This window comes from Lycium barbarum, chromosome 8 (assembly GCF_019175385.1).
Source record: "Lycium barbarum isolate Lr01 chromosome 8, ASM1917538v2, whole genome shotgun sequence".
In the NCBI taxonomy this organism is placed as follows: Eukaryota; Viridiplantae; Streptophyta; class Magnoliopsida; order Solanales; family Solanaceae; genus Lycium; species Lycium barbarum.
The window spans coordinates 96,376,761-96,403,785 of record NC_083344.1 but is presented as its reverse complement, the minus strand read 5'-3'; the positions used below and the strand labels follow the sequence as shown (position 1 = coordinate 96,403,785).

Genomic DNA, 27,025 nt, shown 5'->3' with positions numbered 1-27,025 from the left:
CATTTCAGAAAACGGTGTCCTTCCTTTACATTCACAGACGCCGAGTACATCGGCTCTCCCACCCCCCTCCCTAACAGTGTCCCAACATATTATATATATATATATCGCATATACAGACGCCGTATCCGGCTCTCCCATATCCCGCGTCCGGGTATCCCGCGTCCGGGACGAAATCCAGCTGAATCAGATGGTGATATAACAGTGGCCCTTCCCCTTTCCCATATACATATACATATACATATTCACATTCATATTCATATGTCATACAATTGGCATGCATGAGAGCCCAAAGAAAGTCATGTGTCCATCGGAGTGACGTAAGGTCGAAACCCTCCGATTACATTATGGAATAATCGGGTCACTTGTCTCACCTTGAAGGAACGATAATTATAAGGCGAGACTATCGACGGAAAATAGCTTTAAGAGGAGACACAGAATAAGATCATTGGCATTATAACCGTCAATTCATATGCTTTGAAGTCTTGTAGAAACTAGTACAACACTTTCATATTCACATTGGATTCTTAGCTCAAGACTCTTATTCGTGGAATCATTCTTGTCGTACTTATCATAGGCATATTCTCTTTTCTGACGTCATCGTTATCATTATCGTCATAGAAGTATTCTCGTTGGGATAGGTACAGTACTTGTCATTTGGTAATGGAATAAGGATCGAAAGTTTCTTTTGGATTCAGCTTCAACGTAAGTCAAGCGGAACATTAAGGTAAATCCGGGAACAGTGGGCCCACCTCGGATCAAATGGGGCGGCGTACCAAATTTACATATATTACATGTCCCGGCGTTACTTGTGAGGTTTTAGGGTAGTTGGGTCCTATTTATGTGAGTTCTAGAGGTTTAGGAAATTCTTCCAACATTTTGCACACTTTTTAATTCAATTCTACTGATTGAAAAAGGAGAAACTTTAGATGCGGATTATGGAGGGTAGAAGGGTCCCCGAGGTTCTTAACCAACATATTACATCTAAGACATGCCATAGAAAGAAGGGTAAAGCCTTACATACCTCTTTCCGCTCCTTATGCTACTCCAAATTCAAGTTGCAAATCCGCCAAAATCTACAATTTGGTCATGTTTACCAAACATTGGTTAGTGCATTTAGGAGTTGATTCTTTAAAGCAACACTTTGTCTGCCAAAATTTCGGCAGCATTTCCCCTGTAAATACTCCATCCCACCAAGTTCAACTTGGCCAATTCTAATCAACAATAATCCCGGGAATTCAACCCGGCCAAACTATCAACAATACCAACAATTCTTATTAACAACATTAACATTCCATTCAACACACATTCCAACATTAGTAGCTCCTTTTACATAATCCAACGACATTTCCTTTCTTCCATATTCATGAAATATAACCACCACACATCAACAATATTATTCATGCAATTATAAGGAACCACACCAAAGTCACACTAACTCCTTCCATAATCCACAAACAAGCACAACTTCATTTTTAACCCCTTAAATTCTCATTTTTCATCATGAAATCCATAACACGACAATTAAATTACTAAATAAAAATTAACTTACTATCTCTACACAACACTATGTCATTCGGCCACCACACCACACACATAGCCACACTTCAATATGCATGATCTCATGTTCCTCATCCATTTTACATTATGGAATTCACAACACAACCATCAAACTAGTAAATAAAATCATTTCATCTTTTCTACATAACAACACATCATTTGGCCAACACAACACATAACATTTCCATACTTTTCATTCATTCCTATACATCACAACATGCATAACCATCCATAATACATATAAGAAGATTGGATTCTTACCTTTTTCCTTCAACTTCTCCTTTAATTATGATCATGAACTTGCAACAAAGAGGGGGTTTCTTGCTCCAACAACTCTTCCATGTTAAAGAAGGCCTTCAAATTAGTAGGAATACTTGAAGAAACTAATTTTTGGAACAAGATTCCAAGGGGTCAAAAACCCCCTAGCCATGGCCGAACCCTCTCTTTTTTTTCTCCACTCTCCACATGTTTTTTTTTTGGTTCTTCTTTTTGTCTTCAATTAGAAGATAAACTCTCATATATATATATATATATATATATATATCCTCCACCACCTTTATATTTGCACTTAGGTCCCTCTCTAGAATTTTCTTCTTTTTTCTTGATTTTTCTTTTCTTTGCTTGACTTTTCTCACTTGGTCAAAGAAGACCAAGTGTCTTCCCTTTTACACTTTAGTCCATCCATATTTATACTTTGCCCCCTTCACTTATAAAATGGCCACATGCTCCTTTTTTTTTATTTCCTAGGGAATTCTTCCATTTTCTTGAATACTTGTGAAATTACCATTTTGTCATTTTGTGAGTTTCTCTTTTTACCCTTAACCTTTCTCAATATTTCCGTACAATAATATTCATAAATAATATCCATAACCAACTTGTACATTAAAATAATTTTTGAAAATGGTCTCGCCCTTAACTTTCCACGACGACTTTGGAATTTCCAAACACACAAGATACGGGCTATAACAATGACCTCTGGAAAGGTGGTGACTCTCAACAACGTTTGTCATGTTCCAATAATAAGGAAAAATTTAGTCTCTACCGGACTTCCAGTGAAGAACGGTTTTAAGTGTGTTTATGTTTCAGACAAAGTTGTAATCAGTAAGAATGAGATGTACATAGGAAAAGGTTACCTTACATAGGTCCTTTTCAAACTGAATGTAATGGTCGTTGATAATAATAAGATTTTAGCTTCGTCTTACTTACTTGAGTCAAATGATTTATGGCATTACCGTTTAGGACATGTCAATTATAAAACCTTGCGAAAATTGATTAATTTGGATGTATTGCCTAAGTTTGACTGCGATAAATTAAAATGTCAAATCTGTATGGAATCTAAGTATGCTAAACATCCTTACAAGTCAATTGAAAGGAATTCAAATCCTTTAGACTTAATTCAAACATATATATGTGACATGAAGTCGACTCCATCTCATGGTGAAAAGAAGTTTTCCATTACTTTTATTGATGACAGCACTCGTTATTGTTATGTTTATTTACTTAATAGTAAAGATGAAGCAATTAACGCATTCCAGCAATACAAAAATGAAGTTGAAACACAACTTTTCAAGAAAATAAAATGATAAGAAGTGATAAGGGTGAGGAATATGAATCTCTTTTTGAAGAAATTTGTTTGGAATATGGCATTATTCATCAAAAAACTACCCCTTTCTCTCCACAGTCCAATGGGATTGCAGAAAGAAAAAAATAGAACATTAAAGGAGATGATAAATGCCTTGCTGTTAAGTTCTAGTTTACCCCAGAACTTGTGGGGGGAAGCTATTCTTACGGCTAATAGAATACTTAATCGAGTTCCCTATAACAAAACACAATCCATTCCATATGAGAGATGGAAAGAAAGAAATCCAGCTTGAAATACTTCAAAGTGTGGGGGTGTCTAGCTAAGGTACAAGTTCCTAAACCTAAAAGGGTAAAAATAGGACCGAAAATCGTAGATCGTGCTTTCATAGGATATGCCACCAATAGCAAAGCATATCGGTTTTTGGTTCACAAACCAGAAAATTCAGACATTCATGTTAATACGGTAATGGAATTAGATAATGCAGAATTTTTTGAAAATATTTATCCGTATAAAGAGAAGTGTGAGTCGTCTAGCGAAAGATGTAAACGACCCCGGGAAGAGACAAAGGAAAGTACTCCTAATATAAGAACCCAAGCTGTAGTAAACTTCAAAGGACATCTACTTTCTTTGGTCTAGACTTTTTGACATTCTTAGTGGAAAAAGAGCCTCAAACTTTTAAGGAAGCAGTGTCTTCTTCAGAAGCACAATATTGAAAAAAGGCAGTTAATAGAGAAATAGTATCCATTTTAAACAACCATACTTAGGAGTTGGTTGATCTTCCTCCAGGGAACAAACCTTTAGGTTCCAAATGGATTTTCAAAAGTAAAATGAAAGATGATGGCACTATTGACAAATATAAGGCAAGACAAGTTGTCAAAGGTTTTAGACAATGAGAAGGCCTTGATTATTTTGACACATACTCGCCGGTAACGAGAATTACATCTATTCGGGTGTTAATAGCGTTGGCCGTCGTGTATGGCTTTCAAGTTCATCAACTGAATGTTAAAACTGCCTTCTTATATGGAGATTTGAAGGAAGAAATAGTTGAAGGGTTTGTGGTTCCTGGAAAAGAAAAGAAGGTGTGCAGACTTGTTAAGTCCTTTATGGACTTAAACAATTAGCACCGAAACAATGGCATGCAAAATTTGATCAAACAATGTTGTCAAGTGGATTTAAGATTAATGAGTGTGACAAATGTGTCTACATTAAGAACACTCCAAATCATGTAGTCTTTGTTTGCTTGTATGTTGATGACATGCTAATAACGAGTAAAGATATTGCGGACATAAATGCTACTAAGCGTATGCTTGCTAGCAAATTTGATATGAAATACTTCGGAGTTGTCACGCCCCGAACCATGGCCTGGACGTAACACGGCACTCGGTGCCTGTCTGCATGTGACCGAGCGAACCACATGGCTTGCTGAATCATCATGATACATAACGTAAGCGGAATATAACATAAATGCATAATGAGCCTTTATAAAACATGATAAGTCATAATACTTAATAAAATACTTGTTTAAACATGAGTGAGTCAAAATGGCTATACGACTCCAATTGTCTGACATGACATAACTGACTTGTCTAGTCTATGAAACCTCTATCATGAGTCTGACTGGAAAACATACTTACTGGGACAAGGCCCCCAGCATACCTTTAGATGCAAAACTAATTAAGGAAAATACAATGTCTAAACCCCGAATGAGATGGGGCTCACCAATAATCTGGTACGTACAAATCCTAATGAGCAGAGGCGTCGTCCTGTAAGTTCGTACCTGCATTGTGAAATGCAGGCCCCCAGGCAATAAAAGGGGACGTCAGCACATTGAATGAACTGGTATGTAAAGCAACTGAAAGAAATAACATGGGACATGGAATAACATGATAAGAACTGAAACTGAGAACCTGGAGATGAACATGAGCATGAGTACATATGCATATATATATAACATCAGTAAAAACATGATAAGTAGGGAGAGCAATAACTTATAACCGATCCATGGTCTGGTGCTTGCGTCCCGCCAGCAGAACACTCAGTCCTTGCCAGGGAACATGAGATTTGATAAAATATGAAAGGATCCAATCATTATGAGAGATCGTCCGGGACATGGGTGGAGCGATCCTCATCCTACGGTGGCTACGTAGTTTCAGGCTATCTGAAGCCCTCCTCGGTAATTAATGCAACTCCCAAAACATGAACATGAAAAATAGTGGCACTTGCTGCCCATGGTATATCATGAATCATAACTTGCTTGTACATAGTGTTCATAAATCATAACTTTCTTGTACATGGTTTTCATGAATCATAACTTGCTTGTACATGGTTTTCATGAATCATAACTTGCTTGTATAGTTTCATAAGATAACTTGTCATAGTCTTGCAAAACATGTTTTTCGTTCATGAGTAATAACAATAGTTCGAAATCATATACATATACTTGTCTTGAAAACATGCTTGTAACTTGCTGGATGAAATCATAAAGTTTCATATAAACATAATGAGAACACATGAGGAAGAATTCATGATTCATGGATTAAGCTAGGATTTCCTAATAACTGTAATGGAAGATTAGGAATGCAATAACGAATATAGATACAAAATTCATGCACATAAATACATAATTACGGGCTACCAATATGTTGGGTTTAATGCCCTAGGATTTGAACTTCATGGATTTTACGAAACGGATCATGGGGAAGAACATAGAGATTCCCACATGTGGATGGAAGTTCTACATACCTTAACTTCCCGCTTTTGAGCGTATCACAATGTCCTTCAATCCCTTCAACTTCAATTTATAGCAATACAAGCCATAGGGATTCTATATTAGCAACCATATCCATGTTTTGTTCATCTAAGCATTTTATCAAACACTTAGTGGGCATGAAGCTCTATAACCCTCATTAATGGTGTTTTCTTCACCCAATCCCCATTATATTACTTCTAGATAATTCTACAATCTCAATGAGATGTAATTAACATCATTCTTCATCAACCATATGAATACAACAATCCCAAGTCAACAATCCAACAACTCTAGCATAGTTCATATAATTCTCTTCTTCAAACCCAATTATTATTCTCCCAAGAATTCATCAATTCACAACCATAAATGATTAGGGAGTAGAAACATTACCTTTCAAGAGTATTCACCACGAAATCAACACCCCCAAGTTCGATCCTTAGCTTAGAATGACGGCAACAACTTGTACTACACTTTATCCTTCACGAGCTTCGGGATTCGGGGCCTTAAACTTGGTTGATTTTCTACTTTCTCTCTCTAATTTCCCCTCTCTCTCACTTTCTCTCTCTAAAATCTGAAGTTATGGGGAAAAAAATGGGGCTGCTAGGGTTACATTTCCCTTATATACCAAGGGGAAATGGGTTTGACCCAACTTGAAAATGGGTTGGGACCTTTCTGTCATAAAACGTCCATATCTACCTATCCCGATGTCGCCTGTGAACCCACAACCTATGGTTGGAAAGGTATTTCAATTATCTACAACTTTCGTTCTTTGAGTTTACCCAAATTCCCAAGTTATGATAGGGTTATGGCCTCCCGAAGTCAGGTGACCCGAAACGTACATACGGACCAAGATACGGTCACTGTTACGGTCCCGTAACACGAGGTACGGACCGTAACTTGGTACCGTACATTGGTGAAACTTTCCAGTGAGGTTCTAGAAATTTTCGGGACGTTACGGTCCACTGTTACGGCCCGTAACACGTGTTACGGTCCGTAACGTCACCGTTACGCTGGCAGAATTTCCAGCGAACAGGCTTCAGTAAAATGGGCATAACTCTTTGCACAGATGTCCGTTTGACCCCCGTAAGATACCGTTGGAAAGCTATTTCAAAGGGATACAACTTTCATCAAGGAAGTTTTCTCAAATTCCCAACGGATTTTCATGAAATTGGACTGGAAGGCAGACATATCGAAAACTTAGCCGATTCTATAGGATTTCAAGTGCCTTACTATTAGCCATATTGAGACGATCATATCTCCTTGCTCCGATTTCTGATTGGCTTGGTCCTTATATCGTTAGAAAGGTATTTCTACGTACTACAACTTCATTGATAGTACCTTCCAAAATTCCAAACCGATCAAGGAGTTATTGCTGCCCGAACTAGGCCTATCAATCATTTTCGCAAAACGTTCAAACCTTCAATGTTTCCACTAGAACTCTAACAATATGAGCTTAAACTCAGTTCCAAGACGCGGGGTGTTACAGGAGTTGCCGATTTAATTCTAGGAATTAGAATCCACAGGACTCCTCAAGGCCTAGCATTGTCTCACTCTCATTACATCAAAATGGTACTTGAAAAGTTCAAACATTTGGACTTCAAGGTAGCACGAACTCCAATTGACTTAAACCATAATTTTGTGAGAAATGAAGGTCAAAGTAAGTCGCAATTGGAGTATGCTCGAGCATTGGGAAGTTTGATGTACATCATGAATTGTACACGGCCAGATATAGCTTGTGCGATAAGTAAATTAAGCTGATACACAAGTAATCCCGATCAAACTCATTGGATGGCAATGAAATGAGTTTTGGGGTATTTACAATACACACAAGACTTGACTTTGCACTACAATTCGTATCCCGCAGTAATAGAGGGATATTGTGATGCAAATTGGATCACCGGATCAGCTGAAACTAAGTCCACAAGTGGATATGTTTTTATCATTGGTAGAGGAGCAGTGTCTTGGAAGTCATCCAAAAAAACATGTATTCCCACTCTACAATGGAGTCTGAGTTCATAGCTTTAGACAAAGCCGGTGAAGAAGTTGAATGGCTCCGGAATTTCTTGGAAGATATTCCATTTTGGCCCAAACCTTTGGCACCTATATACATACATTGTGATAGTCAAGCCGCAATAGGAAGAGCTGGGAGCGTTATGTATAATGGCAAATATCGTCACATACGACGAAGACATAATACCATTAGACAACTACTCTCTAGTGGAATTATCACAATTGACTATGTAAGGTCAAAGGATAATGTGTCGGATCCACTTACAAAAGGCCTAGGTAGAGAGGCAGTTCAGACATTATCAAAGGGAATGGGACTATGGCTGAGGACAAGTCAACATGGCAGTAACTCTACCTAGAAGATTGGAGATCCTAAGATCTAGGTTCAAGGAGATCAAACAAAGTTATGATTGACGGTTCAACGTTGTCAAACAAATATTTGGTCCATTCTCGTGATGAAGACAATGTTCAGTACCAAGGATAAAACATTAAGACTTTTTAATGGTTTCTAAGTTTAATATAGGGTATATCAAATAATGTTTCTATAGAATTACACGTTTAGGAATCATCTATGTAAGTGTGAAGTGTAAGCCGCTTCAAGGAGAATTCTGTAAGGCCAATTCTCTACGCACGTACGAGACCAGGCGCGGTTCATAGCTGAAACGAACACAATAATGAGAACCAAAGACGGTTAAAGGATTAATTGTGTGACATGTAGTTGTTTAGGTATGCACCAAAGTTCGTCGGTTCAAATATATCAAATCTACCGATTGATGGAGTATATCCGACATGTGTTCACTATGGAAAGTTCAAAGGGAAACCTACTTATCCAGATGCAATTAATTCTTGCTTGCAAATCACACGATTTTTTTTAATGCATCATATAGTCATTCACCATTCATGTGGGGGCTTGTTAGGCTTTAAAGACATGGACTTTAAAGATGAGTGTAGTGGAAATGGTGGGAAAATAAAATGGAGGGAAATGAAATTCAAATAAATTCATTTTGAATTCTATTATTTATTTTCCCTTAATAATCTAATTTTTGCGCGAAATTTTAATTTAAATAAAATTTGCGGACTATTTAGTCCCAACGGTAATAACTGGTATTACCTAATAGACACAACACTTGATGAACAGGTATTTCCGCACCTATTCATACCCAAACTTTTGGCTATAAATTCCGAGGCTTCGCCTCAGTTTTGGATCACTGAAAAATTTTGAATTTTATATCCCCTCTTCACTCTTGCATTCTGCTTTTCTTTCAAAAGCAAAACGTAAGTGTCCAGTGTGATTTGCTGCCGCCCTTTGAGTTTGCTAAAGTTCTGCAATTTGCATTGCCGCTATTGCAGAATAGTTTTCCGTTTTATCTTGGGAGAAATTAATCCATTAACCTTGGAAACTATTAGGGGATTAGATTTCTTAAGTACACACAAGAAACTTGTGGGCTGGGAAATTTTCTATTTCATCTAATTAATGTCTTTAACGTTTTTGATTTTTTTATAAAACATAAATTGGTTTTAGTAAATCACTGAAAAGCTACTGATTTCTGTAAATTACTGGTTTTGGTACATTACTGGTAAGTTACTGATTTCAATAAACTACAGGTTGTCACGAACCATTTTGCTTAGGCCGTGCGGGCACTTACCTTCTCACCTCGGTAAGCGAACCCTCAACCTAATAATGAATAAATACACGAAAGAATGAATTTAAAACAGCGGAATAGAACAAATACGTAAGTCTCACAATATATATAAGTAGTAGAAAGTGCGAAAGACAATAAACACCCCCAGGGTCTAGTCTGAATAATACAAGAGCATCTAAGGAGAATAATACAGTCTGAAATACTAATACATAAATGTCTATGTCTTTGAAATAAAAATAGGACATTTGATAGGAAAGTCTTCAAGGTCAACAGACGCCATGCTCACCCTGAAAACTCGAGAGAAAGCTGAAGCGTCGATCAGCCACAGGTCACAGAAGTGGATCCGACTTGGTACTCTGCATTCATAAAAGAATGCAGCAAGTGCAGGTCAGTACAAACAACAGTACTGGTAGGCATCATCGGCCGACTAAGCATAATTAGCACAATTCAGATAATAAAGCAGATAAGCAAATAAACCAATCAAGCATAAGACAATCTGATCACAACCGAGTATCCATCATCGCCTTTGAAATCATCTAAACCCAAATATGTCAAGTTTGAATATATCCGATCCAATTCAATCATCGCAATCTAATCATCAAGCATCTCAATCAAGTCATAATGCAATGCAATACAATAATAGTATGAATGCAATGCCATGCCATGCAAATGAGGTGTACAAATATACTCCAAACGGAAATATCGAGATCTCGGTAGCACAACCCAACATGACTCACTAAGTCTAAGTGCCACTCATCCCAGATCTTTGCCCAACAGACAGACGGCACCCCGGATCTTTGCCCACGGGGGGTTCTCACCGGCACTACCCTTAATCACCTCAGCCCCAATTTTCACCCTGACACCCCGAATCAGGATCTCCGGATCCCGAGAGGACCAATCCACAGTAGGGAGCGCAGCATAAAACTCTCGAACCCAATTAGAATTGCATTTATCGAGGTTCTCAACCAATTTATTCCACCCAATAGCTTGTAGGTGGTTGTAAAAATTTGGGGCATACTTATCCATCTTATCCATAATAAAGCCGCGCTCAGACAACAACATTTTGCTCTGCTGCTCCATATAGCGCCTTTTGCATAGGGGAGTGGAGAACTTTTCATAGGTGAGTGCTCCTTCATTTTGGGCCACTTTTTTAGAGAAAAGTAATTACCTACGCAATGAAACCATGTTAGTTATTATTGTATCACAATCGATCTGCAATTGGATGTAGGTTAGACTAAAAGAAAAGGCCGCAGATTTGACACAAGAGTGAAGCGGTTTTGTTTTTGTTTTTGTTTCTGCCTCTACAACTTCCGCTGCAGCGATAACAATTTTGCGGTAGCAAGCCCGCTACGGTGGACATCCCCCACTTCCCTTCTATCGCACCGGCACTTCAGTGAGCGCTATGGCTGGTCCGCGCTAGCGAAAAATGTTCGGCTGCAACGAGCCCGTCTTCCCCAGCGAGGAAAAACCCTAGTCCCTCAAAAATGGCTTCTCAAAATTTTGACCAAATTTCTACAGATTTTGACATAGATCGGGTAATATGTTAAAATGCATGTCGTTTACACCCCATGAAACACCTTTTTAACAGTAAATAGACCCGAAAATTCAAGCAATCATCGAAAAACTCCTCTACAAGTACCCTACCACCCCAACAAAGTTTCACCCCAAAACCTAGTAAATCTTAAGTAATGAACAATACTGAGACTTTGTGAACATTTAGATAACACGCTACAATTAGAGATACCCCTTCACCAAGTGGTCAAAACCCTTGTTCCACAAAAGAAAAAATATATGTTCTTACAATACGCAATAATTTAAGCATGGAAAATTTGAAATAAAGACTTCTAACCACTTTCTAGAGTGGTAGAGATGGGTACATACCTTGAGAGAGCTGAAGAATTGAGAAGATTTCCAAGAATCTGACCCTTGTTGTTGCCCCAAAAGTCTTTCTCTTTTGTGATATTGGTGAGGTGTAGAAGATGAATGATGAAATGAGAGGTTTATATGGAGATAAAAGGGGTAGGTCAGGGGGTTTAGTGAGTAAATGGGAGAGAAAATTCTGGGGAGTGAGGGGGAGTGAATCAGCTAAGGAAGGGGAATAATGAAAATTGGGAGGTTAAATGAACTGTCCCTTAAACTGCCTGAGCAGTTTCGCTGCAGCGGTACACATACCGCTGTAGCGATGTCACATCCACTGTAGCAACATGCAGATTCTTCAAGCCTTGCACCTGCAGCCTCGAGTCGCAGTAGCGGCTCGTCATCCCACCTTTGTGAACTATATTGTTTTCGTCTATGTCGTGCATTTCGAGTCTGCCTCCTAAATTGCATGTGCGGCCTTACAAGGCCTAGTGGTATAAAAGAGAATTTAGTACCCGATTCCTTCGTTAGTATGGTGGTTCTAATAGGATGTTCTTTGGGTAGCAAGAAATATTAGTATTTGTTAGCAGATGATCTCCAGCACGAACACATACTATTCTCCGGCCAGTACATGAAGGACTCAAATCAAAATTTCTATTACAATCTTAGTATGAACTCCATTGACATTATAACCCTTAGAATGACATGATCATTCAATCCAACGCCACCCTGGGCCGTTCGGGGATGAATGGATGTTCAATTGGTATCTAATGTAACGATTCATCTGGTCGTTATTATACTTTCCTCCGCTAGTATGTAAAAGCCGAGTTGAATTGTCATATGTTTGGTCCACGGGGAAGTTTTATGCATAATTTAGATAAAAGATGAACCGTTAAGGATTAAAAAAAAGTGGGGCCGGATATGGCCGCTTCGCTGCAGCGCCCCAGCAGACCTATATATCGCTGCAGTGGTCGACGGGAACCAAACCGAGTTAAAAACCTTATTTTGTGATTTAATCCCACTTTTTCCACCAAACCTTCTTCTAAACCGTCACTTGGGAGAAATTCTGGGCAGAGCACATAGAGACTTGAGTAAGGTAACCCTTCCTTTTGTTATCGTTTCTATAGTTAATTCCTCACCGCTAGATAATAAACATGGAGTTCTTAAATTACTCACATATTAGAGGGATGAAATAGGAAGCATAAAATCTAAAATTGTTAGTCCGCTAAACCTTATTATATATTATTATTCTAGGTTGATAAACGGAACACGAAGAATAGCGATTCGATAATTAAAAAGAGCGGTTGGGACTCAAGTTCTTGAATTAGAAATATAGAGGCAAGGGTAGTGAACTATAGAATCTAGATTACTACGCATGATTTATTTAGACTCTCATTATTGAAATTCGTGCTACTCTTAGACTTTCCTATTGTGCCCGGCCTCGAGGTAGGTTATGGTTTACTTGAGTTAGCGAAATGTATATATATTATAGAATTGACGAAAGAAAGCATGATTAGGTCTTCGGATCGGAGTTAGGTTGGATATTAGCTAGGTTGATATAAATTGTAGAATTACGTGGACTTGTCGCCATTGAGTGAATAGTCGTTATGCTTGAGGGAATATGGTGGTGATTATGTTCTTAGAATGAATAAGTAAAAAGGTGTGGATTCGCATAAGTACTGAGTTGATCATTATAGAGCTTCTTGTACTATTGGGCGGGGTGACTTGTGTGGTAATGGCATGTGTCTTCATTAGAATATTCATGTCGTGATTTAGCGGATTTCATAATTGTGTGATTAATGAGCGAGTTATTGGGTCTTGTTTTGACTTGTGGCATGACGCCTTGTGATCTTGATATTGATATTGTTGACTGATCATATTTCGTATCTGCTGATAAACTGGAAATACGTGAGATACACATTGTGGTGAAAAACAGAATATGCGCACACACACACACACACGAAAAGGCACATTTGACAGGGGGTGAGGATGTGGCCTAGTTAAGGGCTCATGATCTGAGGTCAGTTCCGGAGCGAGTGATACATGGTCACCATGGGTCCCCTGTAGGTCATGGCTATTTGGGAAAACTATACCATTTAGCATGTGTGTACGGATGTGATACTAACTCGGTTGCATTACATTTTACTTACTTATATTCAGGTGGTAGAGGTGATACTCGTCTTGGCTGCATTACATTGAATCATGACTCATTCTGGTGATTTCATAGTGGTTTTTCCTTGCTGTTGAGCTATTGTGTTCACACGTAACTCCATGGTCCTCTTTGATAAATGAAGGGAGGTTATGTTAAAGTGATCCCACTAGAATGGCTAAGGTTGGAACATACGAGAGAATTATTATCGTCAGCATTGCTCGCGCTTACTCTTATTGTTTAATCGATAAATTATTATCGAATGGTGTCTATTTTGAATTGTTATGCTATCAAGTCTGCCCGTCAAACTATGAGTCTATTAGATCACTGGAAGAAGGGTAGAGTTGTCACTGTGGGGGAGGATTCGTAAAGGTGTATGATTGTACTTATCGGTTTATTTTATTGATTTTATACTGTATTGCGTAAACTAATCTTAGTCGGCCTACGATGCTTACCAGTACGTGTGGTGTACTGATACTACTTTTGCTATATCCTTTTGGGGTGTAGATGTGTATTCAGGTTATTGCTTGAAGGTTTCTTAGGTCGGAGTGGCGGACATCTTCCTACTGCTTCTGTGCATCTCATTCCAAGGCAGAAGTTATGTCATTTTATTTTAAGTCTATTCCTCTGTATTGTAGAAGCTCTTGTACACGTCTAGACTAGGTCCCGAGAAATTATAAGCTCTAATTTTATAAAGAATGCCATTCATGTTTTTCTCACTTAATGTTTATGATTATCAGCTATTGAATGGGAAAATGAGTTTTAATGATGGGTTGGTTGGTAAGGGTTCGCCTACTAGGTGGTAATCAGGTAGGTGCTCGCATGATCCGTTATTTAGGTCGTGACAGTAAGCTACGGAGGCATGATCTTGTTAATTTTTGCAACCACTTACCTTCAGGTTGGTGAACAAGAAGAGGGGTTCTCGGAGCTCCTAGGATCTGTTTAGAACTTGGAAAGATGAAAATGAGGTTAAAAATAGATTTGGGTCCTTAAATAGGTTTCCACCGCCACCCAATTACAGTACTATGTACGGGCCGTACATTTCACCTGCGGTCCATAGGTGTGGCTGTAACTGGGGTCTACTTGGCAGCACTTCCTTAAAACGTACACAACTTCTTGTACAGAGAATGGATTTACGAATGGTTTTATGGGTTGGAAACTAGACTTAAATATCTTTAATTGGATAGGTAATTCACACCATAAATCATTATATCCTAGGAGTTATTTTTGTTTAAAGCTGGACAAATTCCTGTCTAGAACTCTACACTTGGGGGGACCGCGCATAAGGTGGACAAACAGCCCGTACCTCCGATGTACGGTCCATATGCCATGTCAAACTTATCGAACTTCGCCGAAACTCAGTATTTTCAATCCTCTTAACGTCCTACCTTTGTTTAACTTATGAAACACTACATTCTTAATCTTTTAAGATTAAATACAACCTTATTTTCCCGAGTTCAAATACGGTTTATCTACGTCGATCTACATCGAACTTAGTCGCACATAGTTCGAAGATATTACAATCGCGCTCTCCTTCCCTGACTCTGAGCCTTCCGCCTTATGCTCCAGCTGCTCTGTTCAACTCATTCGCCCAGGCCGTTCTGCCCATAGCATCTGATGTTCAACTGGCTGTTGACGCTATCGAAGCTTCACAGGTTGGGGCGGCTCAATAGTATTTCTGGCCTAAAGCCAACATTAATGAGAGGCATTAAAATATATGTAGGTAAAAATGTCATAGTTATTTTCTTGCTTAAATTAATTCTAATTCTTTTTTGTTTTGTTTATAGAAATGGGCTAAAGAGCTAAAGTCATTAGTCTATTAGAGATGAAATTAGTGGTCAAAAAAACTTTTTGATAAAAAATATATAAAATTATTTATAAAAGCTAATATATTGCAAATATATATAATTCAAAAGTTGTGTATATAATTTGTTGGTTTGATTTCTTCGATTTATTTTTAATAAAGTTAAACCTAATCAAATATAGTCGGTTTTTAAAACTTAAAACCAAACCTATAAGACTTATTTTTTTCCTAAAAAAAAATTGACTTGTTAGCCTAGTATTGGTGTAAAAAAAAAAGGGCCCTTAAATTTGAGAGTCCTAAAGTACTCGCTTCCCTGAAGCCGACCAGGGATAGCCGATTGCATAATTTTTTATTACTTTTGCATGTATTGCCGAGCTGTTTTTTTGCCCTTAACATAATGAAGTTGTTCCTTTATCCTATTAAGCCTTTTTCGCTGTCTTGCTTGTTTTCGACCCTTAGAATTATTCCAGTGCTGTTTTTCATAGCCAAGTGCGAGTGAAAGAAGACTTTTTAAGGAGTGTGAATAAGGGACCAGGCTATAAAGGATTACTTTAGCCAGATACTGAACACTTAGTCGTTAGGGTTTTCCCGTTTCAACCCTTTTTCCAAACTATGTTCTTAGTTGCGCGACCAGGAAAAATACTGGGGATTGACCGAAAGCTTTGGTTGGTCTTTCAGGATTTTCCTGTTTTCTAACCCTTTACCAGAACCAAGTTTCTGACAAAGTCTGGATACACGACTTCCGGGGGCGTGTTATGATCGGGAATTAATCATCTGATTAATAATAAATGAGGGCCCTTTTATGCTCGGTGCTTATGAGGAGAACGTCTTGACCTCATTTAGACACAAGTTTCTCTGTAGAACTGTTTACAGGGAAAATTGTTACAGTTGAATTTGTGTACGTGGTCAAGGACATGTGGATCAATATGACCGAATAATGAGATAATATGTAAATTAAACAAGATAATTATAAAGAAAGCCAAAGGAATTTAAAGCAATAGCCTGAGCCTTGGAGAAGCTTTTGAGCTAAAGTCTCCGAGCAAACGAACAATCAGATCTTAGCTTAGTTGAACAAAAGCAATTAAGAACTAAGAGCAAAATAATTCTTGTATATATTTTCAGATGATCCTTACAATGAGATGAGAACATCTATTTATACTAAATCTATGGGGTACAGATTCCATGAATCGTTCCCCTTCAATTACCAATAGTAATGTTACAATAAAAGGCAATAAAGGGTAATAAAGGCTAGAGGAAACTTGGGGGTCTTCTGTAACAGTTGTGCATCGAATGGTGTCTGACCGGTGAGTTGTCACGCTCTTCCGGACCCTTTTTAATTTCTACCTCTAGAATTACCGAATTACTTATTCAAAGCCTCGTATGATTTCCCGGAGCCCCTCGTTCGTGACTCGGATCTGACCTGTCGCCATCACCACGTGTCACCTTTTGATATGCCCACTTGGTGTCTATGGATTTTTCCCTATACAGATAGTCCCCCCACTTTTTGGTTACTCGCTGAGATGTGACCGGGAAGTGGAAGATTTTCCCCTTCTTGCTTCATGTAGTTACCCTTGCGACTGCCTCATTAAAAACCTTGTCGGAAAAACCCAATTGGGATAAAAATCGGGCGAAAGGAAAAAGAGTGTAATACTTAGGGACTCATGTGATATCTCTGCCACTGGTTCTTCTACCATCAACGGCCAGTTGATGCTGAAAAAGTACCTACACTACAGAAAGCTTGATCTCGGGTTTTTAGTGCTCGCCGGAACTTCCAATCTCTGAGTTTTGACTCTCGGGTTTTTAGTTTTCCCAAAAACTTTTAGTGTTTGAATTTGACTCCTGGATTTTTAGTTGTACCCGAAACTTTTAATTTTAGAGTTCCTGACTCTACGATTTTTAGTTATACCCGAAACTTTGATAACCTCGCAGCCTTGGAGGTTGAGGATGTTAATGACCAAGAATTTAAATCTTCTGGTTCTAGTAAAGTCCGGAATAGCATGTCTGGTTAACTTAATTAACGGGAATCAAAGCATCCGGCTTTAGACATTTGCCTGGATGGCTTTATAAGAGAGGGCCCTTTTATTTCGGTACATTTGCCTGGATGGCTTTATAAGAGAGGGCCTTTTTATTTCGGTGCTTATGAAGAGGACGTCTCCTGTTCATTTAGGCACAATTGTTTGGATTCGTAATCCTTATTTGCTTTTAAGAGTGAGCAAATTTAAGAATGATTTTGTTTCATTTGAACATATACGAGAATGTTTAGAAGGCACAAGTTTTGCTTCATTTCCTTGAACGTACCCAAGTGTTTACAACTTTGCATATATGACTTTTTACATGAAATGAACAAAAATACCTTGCAAGAGAATTGCGGCCGGGCTGACATCTATTGGGACTAGCCGGTTCTTGAGTCAGATTCCTTCTATTTTTCCTGGGGCTGATCTGGAAGTCCCCAGCCCTTTTCTTTATTATTTCGGAGCAAGTTCGGGCTATCTCTAGTATCTTATTCGGACATGATGCGTTTGGCCACAGTTGCCTCTTTTTCTTTTTTTAGTCACTGCTCCAGAGCTATTTTCAAATGCTTCCGGTACTTATTGTTGTGGATTCCGCTGCTTTGATGAGACAATGTTCGTAGGCATTACTGTTCTCCATCTGAGTTGTTTTCTGGTGACTCGCTCCAAAAACACTCCTACCTCATGTCAGTCCGTGGTCCCGACGGGTATGGTTCAAATCGGTGTCTGGAATGCCTCAAATCAAAGTTTAGTTGACCTTGATTCCGGGCTGTAGAAGATGTTGGTATATTTACCTGTTCATCTTCTACCCGAATATTCGACGTATACCCATTGTGAACATCTTCCCATGCTGTTGCCTCGAACTCTAACAAATTTTCTTTGAGTTTTTATGAAGCATCCGAACTCTGAGGGTTGAGACCCATAGTGAAAGCCTCAGCTACCCATTCATCCGGAACCACAGGTAGCAACATCCTTTCCTTCTGGAACCGGGTGACAAAGTCCCTGAGCAACTCAGTCTCCCCTTGCGTTATGCGGAAGATGTCTTCCTTTCGCGTTTGCACCTTTTTGGCTCAAGCATCTGCTTTGATAAACATATATGCGAGCATAGCAAATGAATCAACAGAGTGTTCAGGCAGAAGATAATACCAAGTTAAAGCCTCTTTAGCCAGTGTCTTGCCGAATTTCTTGATCAAGACCGATTCGATCTCATTTGGTTGGTCTAGCCATTATGTGCTCCTTTGGATCTGTCGTCCTGTCATACTTGGGGATGTCCGACATCTTGAACCTCTTTGGGATCAACTTCGGCTCGGCTTCGGCCTTATATGCCCGCTGGTTGTATCTCTTTGCATCTGGGCCCTCCACGACTGGCGGAGCTCTAGGCATTTGATCCATACAGGCTTACAACTCCTTCCCATTATTTTCCGCTTCCTTAGCGCTTTTATTCGTCTTATCAGTTATGTCTGTCATAAATTGCAAGACTTGTGTCTGGAAAGGATCATCTCGGACGGATTCGCTCCCGGATGCGTCTTCATTTCCAATGGTTCTTTCGTCCGTTCAATCTCCACTGGGTGTATTGTTTCCGACGGTTGGTGCTGGAGGAGTCCCCCCGAGCCATCTGACTCTGGAGTTTGGATTGCTAGAAAGTGTTGAGATAGTTTGCTACATGAATTTCATCTCCTCCATCATTGACCGATGCTGCTCCCTCATGATCTGCATTGCTTCTTGAGGGGTTTCGTCAGTAGGTGTTATTTCCTCAGTAACCCGTTGACGCAGACCGTTTTCCAGGACAGTTGCTCCATCATTGTTCCCGGTAATGAGATGAATTTGGTTATCAGCAGCGTTTGTCATAACTGAAATATATGTTCTAACAAAAAAGGCTTAAGAGAATTAATATAAGAAAGTGGGTCAGAATGATACCACAATTGTCTTGACCCCATAGTGGGCGCCAAACTATGAAAATCATTACCATTGAATTTGTGTACGTGATCAAGGACACGTGGATCAATATGACTGAATAATGAGATAATACGTAAAATTAAGCAAGATAATTATAAAGAAAGCTAAAGGAATTTAAAGCAATAGCCTAAGCCTTGGAGAAGCTTTTGAGCTAGAATCTCCGGGCAAGCGAAAAATCAGATCTTAGCTTAGTTGAACAAAAGCAATTAAGAACTAAGAGCAAAATAAGAGCAAGGTAATTCTTGTATATATTTTCAGATGATCCTTACAATGAGATGAGCACGTCTGTCTATAGTTGAGCCGGGGTACAGATTCTATGAATCGTGCCCCTTCAATTACCAATATTAATGTTGCAATAAAAGGCAATAAAGAGTAATAAAGCCTAATAAAGGTTGGAGGAAACTTGGGGGTCTTCTGTAACGGCTGTGCATTGAATGATGTCTTACCGCTGAGTTGGCACGCTCTTCCGGACCCTTTGTAATTTTTGCCTTCGGGAGCGAGTTACCGAATTACTTATCCGGAGTCTCGTATGATTTCCCGGAGTCCCTCGTTCGCTGACTCGGATCTGACCCGTCGCCATCTCCACGTGTCACCTTTTGATACGTCCACTTGGTGTCTACGGATTTTGCCCTATACAAGAACCTTTACGATTTAAGTGCGGAGACTGTATCGTGTGTGTTTGTGGCGGAATTTGTTCGTTTAAGTTCGGAGACTTGATTTCGACTTAAGTCTAGACGGTGTCGCTTGGTTTGACGCTAACCTATACGTTTGAGTCCGGAAACTTACTTTTCGACTTAAATCCGGAGACGATGCCGCTTGGTTTGGCGATAACCTAAACGTTTGAGTCCGGAGACTTGCTAATAACCAAGTCAGGTGGGAAAAAATGCGGAAGAATGTTCACTTCATTTTCATAGCGGGGCAAAACGGCCCTAGTAGTACATGAACCTTTGTGGGATCGCCAACTTTCACAAGGGAGAAAAAAAAAATCTTAATTATGAAGCTTGTCTGAGCAGCTCCAGTGCTTCGAGCAACTTGACAGGGCAGTCCCAGATTTTCGAGTAACTTGATGGGGCAGTCCCACCGTCACTTGATATCCCTGTGCAGTAGCAACTTGATGGGGCAGTCCCAGTGTCACTTGATAATCCTGTGTGCTCGTCTGTTCCTGGATTAGTGGAGTGACCTGTGATCACTCCCTGGGGTGACCCCCACTCCCCTCCCGCCAAGTGCTTGAGTGTGAGGGATAAGGACTCGGGCACTGGAGTTATCTCGGACTCATGGTAATATGCTTTACATTTGTTGCCTTAACCTTATTTGGTTAACAAAAAAAGTATATTTTGGTAATAGCTCGAGGCTATTTGGTTAGATATAAAAGTATGTTTGTTACTAAAATTTGGTTAGACTTGGAAGTATAGACAAATGTAAGTTAGATAAACGAAAGAGTCGCGTATTATGAAGAAAATTTCTCACATTAGATTTTTTTTCTTTTGATAGTTCTCACATAAAAATATTTCAACAGATATACTGGCTACGCGTCAATTTAACACCTTCCATCGAAAAATTTAAAATTATAAAGTAATATAGAGATTAAAAAATATTTTTATACATGCTAAACGTTAAACACCCTTGTCATATTATTGGCTTCACCACTGAATAGATCATAAATTTGTCAAGTGGTTCAATCCTTACTAAATATATAGTTATGGAATGGACAAAAATATTTGATAAAATGGACTAATTCTTTGAAGCTATAAACACAGAGAAGCGATCAAATGAAGGTCTTTAATTACCCTCTCTGTTCACTTTTACTTGTCCACTGCGAACTTGGCACACCCCCTAAAAAATAATAAATGAAATGCATAATTTACCATATACTCATATTAATTGGTGTATATTTTTAATGAACTTAAAAAAAAATGTTAAATGAATAATTGATATTATGGGTAAACCAGGAAAAAAATTGTCTTCTCTAAAAAGTGAACGGAGGGAGTATATTGAATGACCAAAATATTACCGAAAATAAATCAATCTTTCATATTCATAACTGAGAAACCAACCATTCAGTGTACACTATCATAACATTGACCCAAAGACTGTCAATTAAAACTCTAAGTTTGTCTGAAACCCAGGCACTTTAGGCTTATAATTCAACGCCTTTGACTAATAAAATCGGCATACCATTGCCCTTGTAACATAGCAATAAAATTCACAAGCCCCCTGACCAAAAAACTATAAATTTACAGACTTCCTTAAATCACACCAACAGGGAAAAGAACCAATTTTAAACAACCATGAAAAGCAATACATAAAAGCTATAGCTCTCTACAAGCAACAAAGGTTAGTTAAGACCTTAGCTACAACCAATTTTACACAACCTAGAAAAGCAATACATAAAAGCTGTTGCTTTCAACAAGCAACATAGATTACTTAAGACCTTAAATGACACGAAATTCTCCACTTTCGTGTACCTGCTTCACTTGTTTTTCGTATTCATCTTCTTCTTCATCGTCCTCTTCTAATTCTTCTTCGTTTTCCCCGTCTTCTTCTTCACCAACCCAGCCAAACCCTCCGACTGAACGGGAAGCTGGAGCAGGGGTCTTTGCGTCTTCCACAATTTTCATAATCTCCTCCGCAGTCTGAAGGGAAAAGGTTGGATTTTCTTTTCTGTAATAAGCAATCTGTGCTGCTTCTGTTAATTCCCTAGGCAAATTCTTCAAAAACCACGGGTGGGTTTTGATTTCTTTGATTGTAATTCTCTGCAAAAGAAATGTTCTTATTCAGACAGGCAACATTATCAACACTTCACATTTGTTTTGATTGTCTGCTGTATGTTCTCTTTTCTCCACTATTTTTAGATGATTACAAAGTTGGATCAGACAAATGTAAAGGTGAAAACTTAAATCACTAGCAAATGATTTGGATATATTTATCATTATTCTTAATGTTAAAAAATTGGAGGGACAATGACAAAGCACAGAGATCATGTAATGGCTGAAAAGCATAACCCTGTCTCATCTGAAGATCCGGATTTTTGGAGGGTACACTGTCAGGATTTACTCTCTGGATGATTCTGACGCTCGTCCCCTTTGGTAGGTATTTTACGATGTCTCATTAATACAATAGTATCAAAAGACGGGAAAAAAAGCACTAGCCCAAGCTTCCAAATGCTGTATGGGGTGAAAGAGGGAGCAGAACAAAGAAAACACCAGCATTAGGATTCATTTTTCTCAGAGAAACTGACCATATTAGACTATAGCAGACAAGTAACTACTGGAGCTATTTGACCGACTAGACATAGAGTACTAAGCTTCGGTCCCAAATTAGCTGGAGTTGACAGACCACATATTGCTGCTTTTAATCTATTGCTGCCGCCTTCACATGCAACTGTGATGGTTTCCTGATACTATAACTCGATATTGATTGAAGACGCAGAGAACATAGTGCCTTAACGAGAACCATGGAACACTCAATTTACATATCCTCAAAAGAAGCACTGTCAAGTCACTCCCAGGGTGGTGGGGTTAGGAAGAACAACTATGAAGTTCAATTTCAGCAAAAAATGCCAGCCTCTATAGATGTTTAGGTTATCCTCAAAGACTGATAAACGTTTGGGCACGTTACTGCTTCAAAAGAATTATTCAATGCCGTATTACAGTTGAAGGATTTGTTTCAGCTGTGAGAGATACAGGGAACGAAAACCTCAATCTGATTGAATTGTCACATTGATGACCTCACTCAAGGCCATCTGTCAAATGCACATGCTGGACATTACATGCTTATGGAAATGATGTATTAAATAAGTTACACCTGCACCGGAGTGTTAGCCTTCAAATCTATGCAGGACTAGCTTAGAAGCAATTCAAGCAAATTTTCATTACAACATAGGTAACTGAGAGAGGGAGTGAGAGCATACTCTTGCTGGATTGGCAACAAATATGCGAGAGAGAAGGTGCCTACAGTCCTGTGATATGTGAACATAATCGGGAACCTTATACTGCACCGACATTATTCGCTGAAAAGAAAACATGAGAAGAAATTAAAAAGGTGACAACCAATATTAATCATTTACTAGATTAAAGCTCTGAAAGGGTTTTAATTTATGAAAACTTAAAGAAGAACTCACTTGAATAGTTTTCCTAAAGTTCTTTGGATCCTCCTGATCTTCAAAAGGGTATGCACCAACCAGCATTACATAAAGTGTCACTCCACATGACCAAACATCAGCCAGCTGAAACAATCACAACCACAAGTTAACAGGGTTAAAAGTGAGAGAAGTTAAACATTGCACTCTTTAAGGAAAGAAGGGAGGGCACAAAACTGAGGAATTAATTGTGGAATCATAACCAGAAAAATTAACAGGTCTTATTGCCACCACTTACTATGCTTCCAGATTTCATCTCATTAAAAGAAGACCGTAAACAACATGTTGCTCCTAATGTCTCAGAGACAGCATAGATCCATGAACTCCAGAGGATAAACAGAACGTTGCCACTCTGACAAATGTAAAAGTCAATAAAAGAAATTACATAATTACCTTGCCATCATACTCTCTTCTAGATAGAACTTCAGGAGCAATATAAGCGGGAGTTCCAACAGTTGATTTTGGCCTTGAATGCAGCAGAGACGACTGTGATTGGAAGAATTTGTTTTAGGGATATTAGCCTTCTCTTCTTTTTCTTTCCCCTTTATTTTTGGGTTTGAAGGGTGGGGGTGGGAAGAGTGGGGGAGCAAATAAATTTTCTTAAATCACCCAAACATCATCAGACCTTTGAGTATCCAAAATCGCAAATCTTCAAGCGTGGTGCTGGACTGCCGTCCAATAGAGTATTCTCCAGTTTCAAATCTCGATGGCATATTTGCTGGGGCAAAGACAAGTTTCAAGGAAAAAGCTCCCTTAGTTGAAAGTGGAAGAAATTTGCAACAAACAAAGAAAATGCTCACGAATCTAGGGCACATTCACAAGACGCATCGAAACTTCCCATATACATGTATAACAAGTCTACACATTTTCTACTAAAAGTTGCTCACCATGTTGTGACAGTAGCAGACTCCTGAAATAAGCTGCTGGAAGAAATATCTAGCCTGAAAGTGGCAGCAGAAAGAGACCAATGAACAGAAGCTTAAAGGCCTTCAAACCAAAGGGCATCCATCACAGTATTCTTTATCCCTCATATCATATGTGTGGTCTATGAGAGACCTGGCTATAGGCAGTTAAAAAATGTAACTTTACCTCATCTTCACTGAACCTTCCGGCATTGCAAATGCGCTCAAACAGCTCTCCGCCAGCTGCATATTCCATAAGAATGGCAAGATGAGTGGGGGTTAATACCACCTGCATCTCAGAAAACAATAACACGATAGTTAGATTAGCTATGTCCTTGCCATTTTTCTTCCATTTTCAAGTTTAACAAACAGTGCGGTGGGAAATAAAGACATATACTTGCCTCTTTGAACCGAATTATGTTTGGATGTCGAAGCGATTTATGATTTATGATCTCCCTTGCAACATTCTCATCAATCTACAGTCAAAAGAGCCACCGCAAATTTATTAAATGATATTTATGTGTTGCAATAATACAAGAACACAACATGCTGGAGATGGTAAGAGACCTGATTAATCATAACTGTATAAATGATATTTAGGAATATCCATAAAGTATATTTTGGCGAAATTTATATTACACTCTTTCATTTAGATGTCCCAAACATTTGATAACATTCCACTTCTACAAACTTTTACATTTTACAAGAATTCAAAAGTAGCTAAACCATTCAAATTTTAAAGTTTGATATAATGCTCACTCCCTCTACAGAACTACCTTATCAACCATTATTTTAATTTTTTTTTTCCCCTATCACTATTACAATATAAGTGAAATTTAGGGTAGCCTATCTACAACACACCCGGTGCGGCCCTTCCCTTGACCCTGCTAACATGGGATGCATGCGCACTGAGCTGCCCTTTTTTAATCAGTAACGAAGCAACCCGGTGCAATAAGCTCCCGCTATACACGGGGTCCGGGGAAGGGTCGGAGCACAAGGGTGTGTAGTGCGCAGCCTTACCCTATATTTCTGCAAGAGGCTGTTTCCACAGCTCGAACCCCTGACCTCCTGGTCACGTGGCAGCAACTTTCCCAGTTATGCCAAGGCTCCCCTCCCCCTTTTTTCATCACTATTAAAATATAACTGAAACTAACATCTTAGGCACTGTGTTCAATCAACAGGCAGTAAAGTACAGTACTAATTAGAAATAAGATACTTGACATTGAAGCAATTCAATAGATGATTTGGTGATATAAAATGCAAACCTTGTGGCCTCTCTCAATATATTTCATTGCAACCAGCTCTTTTGTCTCCTTGTGCCTCATAAGCCTTGCAACTCCAAAATTCCCAGCCCCTATATCTTTTACCAGCTCATAGTTCTCCATCTTCTAATCCTTTAAACAACTTATCTATATTACAAAAATAATCCTGAAACACAAAAAAAATCCCAAATTGAGCTTCAATTCATACTTTATTTTTAGACCAAATCCTCTTTAACACCAATCAAGAACCAAAAGAACAATCTTTGGAATTAATAAGATTTCCACAAAATCCAAATTCCCAACAAGCTTCAATTAAGCACCTTCAAGCTCAATTACATGAAATCGGAAAAGGGTATTTGGGAAATTTGTGTATTTAATTAGACTTAGGGTTTCTTGAAGCCAGAATGTTAAAAAGGGGGATTTTTTTTTGAAGGGCTCAAGAAGAAATTTGAGGTTGAAAATTTAAGAGTTAACTATCGTAATTAGGGAAAATCAAGGACTTAGAAGACAATAATGGAGGGTGGATGGATACTGGGAATTACAGAGTGGTTTGAAATGAAGTGTTACCAGACAGGTGGGAGAATAACCTTGTACTACTTGTTTACTCCCCCAGTCTCAATGTTATACATTTTATTTTATTTTTTTGAGGTCATTTAATTAAATTTTAAAGTTAAATTAGATTAAATTAATTTAATATTTTAAAATTAAAATTTATATATTTAAAAATTATATAAAAAGTGCTATAGGTTAGATTGTTTCTCATATGGTTAGTAAGAAAATATATTTTAAAATATTAATTAAAGTCCACGCAATTTGAATGTTGAAGAAAAAATATGAGAGGAGAGAAGGAGTACTATTCTTATTGCACTTTCCTAGAAAGCTTATGTCTCAACATGCATGATGCAAGTATCTTTGTCGTTTTAAAATAATAGTAATGTCGCGGTGGCAAATGAATTACAAACACTTCTATTTTTAGTTACGATATACTTTTTTGTTTTGAAATTTTCTTTCAAGGAATATGAGTGTATTTGGATATGACTTTGAAAGAATTGGTTTTTGTCCGCTGAAATAATTGACACTCCGTTCGTCTTAATTTAAGTGTCTTACTTTTTTTTTTAGCATATCTCAAAAGCAGGGGCGAATTTAGAGGCTGTACAGGGTGTTCACCCGAACACTCTCGGCGAAAAATTACAGTGTATGTATAGGATGGATTTTTTGCGTTTATGTACATATATTAACTTCTGAACACCCTGAACAAATGCAAAAGGTTAGCTCAAGTGGTTCAGGGTGTTCAAATTGAATCTAGCATCCTAGGTTTGATTCCTAGTAACAACATTATTTTTTATATTTAGCTTTTGTTGTTTTTTCCGAACCCCCTGAGTCAAAATCCTAGATTCGCCACTGCTCAAA

At 38.5% G+C, this 27,025-nt stretch overlaps 1 protein-coding gene across 5 annotated transcripts; it reads right to left on the bottom strand.

The window, feature by feature from the left end:
* Nucleotides 1–21,320: 21,320 nt before the first annotated feature.
* Nucleotides 21,321–26,307, bottom strand: LOC132606361 (serine/threonine-protein kinase SRK2A-like). 5 transcript variants are annotated; one of them, XM_060319818.1, is made up of 10 exons: nt 26,183–26,307; nt 25,619–25,781; nt 24,755–24,829; nt 24,541–24,642; nt 24,339–24,392; nt 24,077–24,169; nt 23,690–23,803; nt 23,434–23,538; nt 23,224–23,322; nt 21,321–22,066 (listed from the first exon to the last, which is right to left on the bottom strand). In XM_060319818.1, the coding sequence occupies exons 2-10, from the start codon at nt 25,736–25,738 to the stop codon at nt 21,746–21,748; spliced, it is 1,083 nt and encodes a 360-aa protein (XP_060175801.1). In that variant the 5' UTR covers nt 25,739–25,781; nt 26,183–26,307; the 3' UTR covers nt 21,321–21,745. The 5 variants fall into 5 exon arrangements, with proteins under 5 accessions (XP_060175801.1, XP_060175798.1, XP_060175799.1 ...); XM_060319815.1 differs by lacking the exon at nt 26,183–26,307 and adding an exon at nt 25,824–26,176 and having other exon boundaries at nt 25,619–25,747; XM_060319816.1 differs by lacking the exon at nt 26,183–26,307 and adding an exon at nt 25,936–26,176.
* Nucleotides 26,308–27,025: the final 718 nt, after the last annotated feature.

Bases quoted from the DNA above. Each gene is read 5' to 3' on its own strand.
- LOC132606361 (XM_060319818.1), bottom strand. From the start codon at position 25,738: ATGGAGAACTATGAGCTGGTAAAAGATATAGGGGCTGGGAATTTTGGA. The intron at 24,643-24,754 runs GCAAGTATATGT...TCTGAGATGCAG, and splicing joins ACATAATTCGGTTCAAAGAG to GTGGTATTAACCCCCACTCA. The intron at 22,067-23,223 runs GTATGCTCTCAC...TTTCTTTTGCAG, and splicing joins TTGTTGCCAATCCAGCAAGA to AGAATTACAATCAAAGAAAT.